General features: G+C 31.2%; 1 protein-coding gene across 1 annotated transcript; it reads left to right on the plus strand.

Annotated features, from left to right (window-relative positions):
* The first annotated feature begins 4699 nt into the window (after positions 1-4699).
* Positions 4700-6391, plus strand: LOC145665140 (uncharacterized). Its single transcript, XM_081732420.1, has one exon. The coding sequence runs from the start codon at positions 4700-4702 to the stop codon at positions 6389-6391; it is 1692 nt and encodes a 563-aa protein (XP_081588546.1).
* The last annotated feature ends 2674 nt before the right edge of the window (positions 6392-9065 follow it).

A 9065-nucleotide genomic window follows, 5' to 3' on the forward strand; every position in this document is an offset into this window, starting at 1 on the left:
TCTTCATGATTACATTTCTATGGTTGAACTTTATAACATTTTAATATATCTTGTATAAATTTCACTGCTATGCTTTTTTCTTTCAACTCTATTTCAATGGTAATCTTATAAAATATATGTACTGAAAATAAGAATAGTATATTCTTGTGCAATAATTGTTAGAAAAAAATATTACATTAATATATTCTTAGGAGATACATTTATTCATAGAAATGTATCTATATGCTTAAAATGTTTTACTGTTACAGCTCAAAATTGTATTTATTACCACATCTCGCATTAATATTGCTATTATTACTACTATTATCTGAATTATGAAAAGTGTTTTACCGAAACATGTGATTGAGTAATTACTACAAAGGTAATTATGTTTGGAGTAATCTATATAACATGCTGAAATAAGTCATAATTTAAACAATGAACTAAATAAGGCGATAAACTTGTTTGATAGTCTACTACACACTACAAAGACCAAGAAAATGACTTAAATGTTATTTAAGCGTAAACAATAATTCGATAAAATAAAGCTCAGAAATTAAGATAATGTTTTACTTATATATATCTTGCATAATAGTGAGAAAATCTAATGACTATGAGAAAATTAACGATTTCTCATACGGAGAAAAGAGAACATCATTATGATCTAAGGAAGAATCTGTTACATAATTAATTGGAACTTCCAAAACTGCCATGTAATTGCACAAACTATGTATCAGAAACTAGTAGTAATGTTTCTGCTTTCGAATTCATTTCTTCAGCGCCCTGTACTATACATAGTTGCTACTCCCTTTCTAAATCTTGAGTAAAACTGAAAGAAATATACTTTGATGATTACACCCAGAACAATACAAAGCAGTGAATTGCAGCTGTATCGATAGTTTGTTTGCCTTTAGCTATAAATGATCCTTTTCACCTTTGTCCATAGGGTTACTAAAGAGTTAAATATGAACATTCTAATCTTAACTGAAAAAAAAGAGAAGAGGATAGACTGTGGAAGAGAACTTAGAAATTTATTTTTGATGATAATTAAAAATTAGGTGGAGACAAATATAGATTGTAATTTAAATAGAAGATGAAGTCATAATATAATCTCTGAATCTATTAGTGTTACAATAAATATTCTATTGCTGCATTTTACAACAAGTTTACGTTTCAGCATAGTTTGACTAAATTGATTGGTAAGTATCAGTATTGATACTTTTATTTTGTACAATTTACAAATGAAATATATCAACGGAAAATTGTGTCAAAAGTGCAAATCCATAGATAAATGATAAAAAAATATATTTTGCTTCCAAGTTACTAGTTTTTCTTAGCGTCTGTAGCAACACTATGAGCTTAAGTCTTAACATTTAACTAAATGTCTTTAATTTAATTCCTAGTCCTTACTGGTTAATTTCTTTCCGAAATAACTATTACATCATTTCAATTCAAGTAATATTCCCAACGTGGTTGCGAACTTAATTATATTCCTATTTTTTCCGTAATTTCAAAAAACATGAAAACTCTCGATTTTGAAGACAATACAAAATTACTTATATTTAAAAATGAATGTGTTAACTTGCCGATAAGATTTGTCTTAGAACATGTAATGTAGTTAAACTTTTTTGGTTAAAATAGTTTCAAGTATTATTTTCTAAAAATTAAATTTAACAATTTGTCTTTTCATTCAGCTGATTTACAATATTTTTCTTGTTATACTAATTACTGTTATTATTTGTTCTTAGTGTCAATTTCTTGTGTGCAATAAAGGTCATAATTTTCTATTTTAACTTTTAACTTTTCTGTTTTTTACTTTTAACATTTTTCTTTTTTTCTTTTTATATTTTTTTGTCTTTTTAACTTTCCTGTTTAAAGTTTTTAACATTTTAGTAGTTACTTTTCGTTTGAACATTTTTCATTTCAACTTTCTAACTTTTCCTATTAAACTTTACATTTTAGTACTCACTTTTCGTTTGAATATTTCACGTTTTAACTTTTGTTTTAACATTTTCCTTTAACTTCTTGTTTTCAATTATTAAACTTAAAATTTTTAAACTTAATTTTTTTAGTAATTACTGTTTTGTTTGGACATTTTATCATGTTTTAACTTTTAAAACTTTTTTTACTTTTTTGTCTTTACACTTTGTTTTTTTGTTCTCACTTTTTAAGTTTTCTGTTTAAACTTTATAACATTTTTAGTAGTCACTCTTCGTTGTATTACAATATGCGTTAATTTCTCTAAGTGTAATGTGAAAAATTTTTCAGTAACTTTTATTGTTACAACGATGACAAAAATTTTCTACTATCGTTTGTGTCACTATAGTTATCCATAACTTATATTTTGTTAGTATTAAACTGTTTGTTTTATTTTGGTTGAAGTTCAGTAATCTTTCAATTTATATTTATAAAAGTGTAAAATTTACAATTTTTAATGTACGTTTAATTTTTATTCGTGTAGTCTTTTGTTTATGATAGAGTAAAACATTTTTCTATAAAATCAGAAACATTTTTACGGAAAAACAGATTATAGAGTATTACAAATATATTTTTTGTCTTTATAAACACATGAAACTACAAATAAAATGTATTAATCAATTTGAACTATTATTAACTTAAATTGAAAATGCTATTATTATAATTAAATTTAAAAAATGATAAATACTGATTAGGAATATGTAATGTGTTTTTTTCTATATTACATATTTATTGTGCATATAACATTTTACGGGAACGAATACGTTATAATTTATCGGAAACCACGGGTCCGTTTCCCGATACTTTTGTTATCTTCGGTAAACTTCAACTACTTTGACTTATAAACTTTGTATTTAAAACATTACCTTCGGTAATAACTTTCCTTTTTGAAATTTTGTATCTTCGCTTCGTTAATGTTTGTGTTTTGACTTCGGGAGTGTTCGGGTTTTCACTTCGGGTATGTTCGGGTTTTGACTTCGGGAATGTTCGGGTTTTGACTTCGGGAATGTTCGGGTTTTGACTTCGGGTATGTTCGGGTTTTGACTTCGGGTATGTTCGGGTTTTGACTTCGGGAATGTTCGGGTTTTCACTTCGGGTATGTTCGGGTTTTGACTTCGGGAATGTTCGGTTATTTTCGGGTTCTTGTGAGAGTATAAAAGAGACACATCTCTGCCGAAATTTCAGTATACGTTTGCTCTTCAAAGTAATATCTACTATTCATTCCTTGTGATATTTTGTAATTCACCGAACGTCGAAGTTACCCTTTATCGACAAGTTCAGGAGCATTTCCCGATACTTCAGTCATCCTCGGTAAATAACTCATTTTGTATCGTAAAACTTTCACTGATACTCTGTCAATGTACAGTCATTGTTACGCTTAAATTCAGCTGATACAGTGTTTAGCTTAAATTCTACACGTAAATCAGAAATCTAATATAACAAGATAAAGCAGATACAGTAATTAAGAGGATTGACTTAAATTAGTGTCTATGTTAATGTTCTGATTAAACGCTATTATTATGTAGCGACAACAACAAATCATTTGTCTTTTTCTTATTAGATTCCCTATCGTTATGAGTCATTACTAGTCAAGAGTGAGCCTTTCAGTTCAATATCAAGTATTAATGTAAATTATTGTTTGATATTTTAGACATACATTTCTATTTTGCATCAAATCTTATACTTGATTAAAATTACAAATATTTCCATTTTGTATTAAATATTTCATTTACCAATACTGTTCTAACTTTGTAATTATCATTACGAATTCGAGAAATATTTTGATTAATATAGAATATATTACTCGCTTATCATTTGTTTTGAAATATTGTTCTTAAGTAAGTGATTAATTTATTCTTACAGATGGACCCCATTCGTACCATCAATACCATATTGGATTTCATAGAGGAGCGAGACTACTTTGACGCTGAAGAGGTCTTTTTCTCATGGGAAATTGTGACGCGTTGTCATGCCACTGGTGTTAGAGTTGACAATCTTAAATATTTTAAATTGCGGCGTGCGTTATATATTCACTACTATGAAACTCAAGATGTTGTCCTCAACAGTTGTAAGACGGCAAAAGATATCATTGATCTCCATGAAGCTGGGTTTTTTAAACATGGAGAAATAAGGGATCAAGCGCGTGAAAAGGTAATGCAATTCATATCGGATGATAAAATTTCTGGTTTAACTCTATCCGACTTCGTTGAATATATGAAGGACACTGTAAATTCATCTAGTCCTACATCAGACACAGTATTTTTTGGTACGATTCCATCAACATCTTCATTATATGGTACTGGTGGTAAACAATCTGACTTTCATGTTGTCAAAAGTACATCTAAACACTATTCTTACTTTGGTTTACAAGGAAAAGAAGTGACGATTCGGCGTGATAATGAAGGAATCACAGACCCTGAAACGCATATTCGAAACCTATTTGATTTCGTTATAGACAATACCCTTAGTGACGTTGACAATGACACGTATGTAGGCATAACTATTGAAAGTTCTGCTTGTAATCTAAACAAACCCATATACATGTCATGGCGTCCAAAAGCGCAACTGAACCCTGATGTTCTCTATAGTAGAAAACACGTTAAACAGTAATGAAGAGTTTCTTTTCGCAAATGAAGTTACTTTCAAAGTACATATCGTTGATCCTCGTAAAGGAAGAGGACGAACACGTGACAATAAGAAATATACCGATTTAATTAATTTCCTAGAACAAAATGTGATACCTATGAAAAAAGATGTGTACTGTCTTCCCAAGAGCATTATTCTTGGGAAGGCTAAAGCCGATCATAATCATAAACAATTATATCGTCTTAAGTCTAACCCAAAACGTTTGTTGAAACAAGCAGTAGATTTGTGTTCCACTGTAGATATAGATATCGTGAATAAGAATGGGTGTACTTTGGATGACGTGAAGAAAATTCAAAATCATCTGTTACCTGAATACCAAATTATAGTCTATGAGAAAAATGCTATGACGCGTGAATTTAATGTATTATATCCCGGAATCCACGCTGGAAAGCAAATTTATATTTTATACGAAGATCAACATTATCAGTTGATTACAAATATCAGATCACTCTTGGGGAAACGAGGATACTGTCATCATTGTTTAGAATCCTATCATCATGCACAAGATCACAAATGTGCGTACAAATGTACGTATTGTGAAAAATACCATGAAGTGTCTTCCTCAGATAATATGAAACGCGAATGTACAGAATGTAACAGATTGTTTCCTACTGAAGAATGCTATATAAATCATACAAGTGTAATTGAGAATGGGAAAAGTGTTTGTGATAATGTCAAACTTTGTATGGAATGTTGTGTTCTATATGATTTTCGCCGCCGAAAATCTGCACACACATGTGATGAACGATTTTGTAAAACGTGCTATAATCATGTCGAACGAGATCATGTATGTTTTGTTCAAAAAGTAACACCATCTCATGTAAACGCATTTTTGTATATTATATTTGATGTAGAGACGATGTTACTTGATAATAATGAGCGAGATGAACAAGAACATATTGTTACTTTAGTACACGTAATGCATCTTTGTTCAGATTGCAAGAATAAATCCTTAGATGATGCATGCCTACACTGCGGAAATAAAGATGGAAGTCGCGAGTTTTCTTTTAAGAACATGGAAGACTTTATACGTCACGTGCTTAAAGATAGGCCCGCCTTTAAATCGATTGTAGCATTATCTCATAATGGCAGTAAGTATGATATGATTTTCGCTGCTAAGACGTTAGTCGAAAGTCAAAATCTTTCACCTTCAATAATAGCACAGGGGCACAAAATCATTGAGATGAGATTAGGAAATAAAATTATTTTTAAAGATACTTTCCTGTATATGGGTATCAAATTATCTGTACTCCCAAAGACATTAGGCTTAAATCAAAAATTAAAAAAGAGATATTTTCCATACCTATTTAATACAGAGAAAAACCAAAATTATGTAGGAAACATTCCTGAATTACATTACTTTGACCCGGACTCACGTAGTCCGGAAGAACGACTAGAATTAATGCAATGGCACAAAGAGTGTGTAGATAACAACATGCAGTACGATCTGCAAAAGGAAATGTACGATTACTGCCGGAATGATGTTAAAATCTTAGCAGACGCAGTGATTAAGTTCTCTGATTTAATTGAAGAAAGAACTGGTGGTCTCCAATGCTTTATTTCAGCAAGCACTATTGCAAGTACTTCAATGTTAACTTATCGATCATTGCATTTACCTGAAAATACTATTCCAATTATTCCCCCCCTTGGATTTGATCATCGTGACCGACAAAGCCTAAAAGCGTTACAATGGTTACGATATATGGAACGTACCAGAGGTACAAAAATCGAATATTCCGCAAACGGATTGGAAAGACGGTTCGGTAAATACAAAGTCGATGGGTACTAGAGTGAAACAAACACAGTATTTGAATATAATGGTTGCTTTTGGCATGGGTGTAAAATTTGTTATGCTAATCTTCGTCATACAAGTCTTGATTCATCTTCAAATCATCGTACAACCATGCAAGATCGATATGAATCAACGATCACAAAAATTGAGTACTTGAAAAAACGAAAATTTAATGTTATTGAAATATGGGAATGTGAATGGGACGCCAAAGTAAAATCAGACAAAACAATACAAGATTTTATTAAAGATCAATGTGATGATCTGGTTGATCACCTTGTCCCTAAAGAAAGTTTCCCTGGTGGCCGTGTAGAATGTTATAAGGCACTGCATGAATGTAATGATGATGAGACTATCTCTTACCTAGATGTTACTAGTCTTTACCCCTGGGTAATGGCTCGTAATCCTCTCCCAATAGGTAAGCCAACAATTTACAAAGGGCCGTTTTTTCCACACGTTGAAAACATTCATGGTTTAGTTAAATGTACTGTTCTTCCACCCTCCGATTTATATTTTCCAATCCTCCCTTACACATGGAATGGAAAATTATTATTTGGTCTATGTCGATCATGCATGCAAGAAAGTAATATTGGAGAATGTACACATTGTGAAAGTGATCGCGCCATTACAAGTACCTTTTGTACCCCTGAATTACATAGAGCGATGAAATGCGGATACAAAATACTGAAAATAAAAGAAATTTGGGAATTTGAGCTTATGGGTTCTGAAGATGGGCATTCAAATAGTTTGTTTCGTAATTATGTGAACACATTCCTTCAAATGAAGCAGGAAGCTTCAGGCTTCCCTGCAGAATGCACTACAAAAGAAAAACAGGAAGAGTACATTGAAGAATATTTCAGACATGAGGGGATACAATTAAATTATGAGAACATAGAATACAATCCTGGACTAAGATATATTTCGAAAATATTTTTGAATTCGCTGTACGGGAAATGGGGGCAAAGAACAGATCTTTCACAATCTATAATCGTTGATACTCCCGAAAAATTTATGTCGTATCTATATGCACCACAATATGAGGTACAGTCCGTAATTCCCATAGGAGAAAAACATTTAATTGTAACGTATAAAGACAGAGAGAATGAAAACAAACCGAACAAATTTTCCAATGTTGTGCTTGCAGCATTCATAACATCATGGGCAAGGCTTAAACTTCACGACCTTCTGACTACCATTGGACCTAACAACGTACTGTACTGTGACACAGATAGTATTATATTTGTTCAACCACGACATGAAAAATCCAAGCTTGCGGTAGGATCTTACTTAGGAGAATTAACAAACGAGGTTCCACAAGGGTGGGAAATAGACGTCTTTATAGGGTGTGGAGCGAAAAATTATGCTTACAGAATGAAAAATATTCAAACTAAAGAGAGTTCGATTACGTGTATAAAATTAGAGTTGTTGAGTTGATTTTAGTTTAGCGTCCCTTTCAGCAGCGAGGCTATATGAGACGTGGACCTACTGATTAACGTGGAATCCGAACCACATGAGCTCCCGCCGGGAATCGAACCCGGGTCCCCCACGCCAAAGGCGCGTACTGTATAAAATTAGAGGAATTACTTTAGATTCTAGGGCACGTCAAGTAATTACCTTTAAGCATTATTATGATTTAGTACAGGAAAAAATTGAAAGTAAAACATTGTTGAATCCACGTAAGATTACTCGTAAGCACGGATTTACTATAGTTACAAGACCTGAAACTAAAATGCATAGAGTAGTAAACAATAAGAGACGCCGGTTAAATCCTCACAGTAAAACAGACTATAGAACACTACCCTATGGATACAAAAGTTAAACTTTGCTCAGTGAGTTATAATGCATTTATGTACGTGAATTATGATCTATAACCAATGAAAATATAATTTTAGAAAAAATGTAAACGTTTGTAATAATCATACCTGTTGATTCAACTTGATAATATTTTGTATATGATATAAAATTACATGGACATTTTCATGTATCAAAATAATGTGTATTGTATTATTTGTTATTATTCCCCAACTGTATAACAATATTATATGTATATAAATATTTTGAATATCAAATGTATGTACCTTAAATTGTACTCATAATGGTAAATGACAAACACATATTGTATAATATTAATTACTAAACTTATATACTTCATATACGTATATTATTCAAGATAAGACTCATTGTTTGAATAACTACATATGAAATTCCTTTTTTACTTTCTAACAATATAATTTCAATAAAAAATGCAGCTTGTAAAATATTGTTTTATTTATTTCAACCTCACAATACTCAATCATTTATATGATTTTTCAAACAATTTATTCTAAGTCTATATACAAATCGAAATGATTCTTCATTTAAAAAATATATTTATGCAAGAGGTCAACATCGCACAAAATAATTGTGGATTTACGTAAAGTTCATACAAAATACAAAAACTTCTACCAAATAATTACAAAGAAGAATAATTAATATTTCTTACAAATCAATTTCATATATAAATATAAGAGAGTACAAAGCGGTTAAACTAAGCAGGTTTGACCTTGGAAATGGTGCTCAAATAAGAAAGTTCCGCGCAAAACATCCGGAAAGGGTGAGTGTGAAGGGTGAGTAAGTGTCCTTCAGCCGTATATTAATATTAATGGCAAGAGGTTAGTAATTAGCATACTACCGC

Source organism: Thermobia domestica, chromosome 11, assembly GCF_964235325.1.
Source record: "Thermobia domestica chromosome 11, izTheDome1.hap1.1, whole genome shotgun sequence".
Classification (NCBI taxonomy): Eukaryota; Metazoa; Arthropoda; class Insecta; order Zygentoma; family Lepismatidae; genus Thermobia; species Thermobia domestica.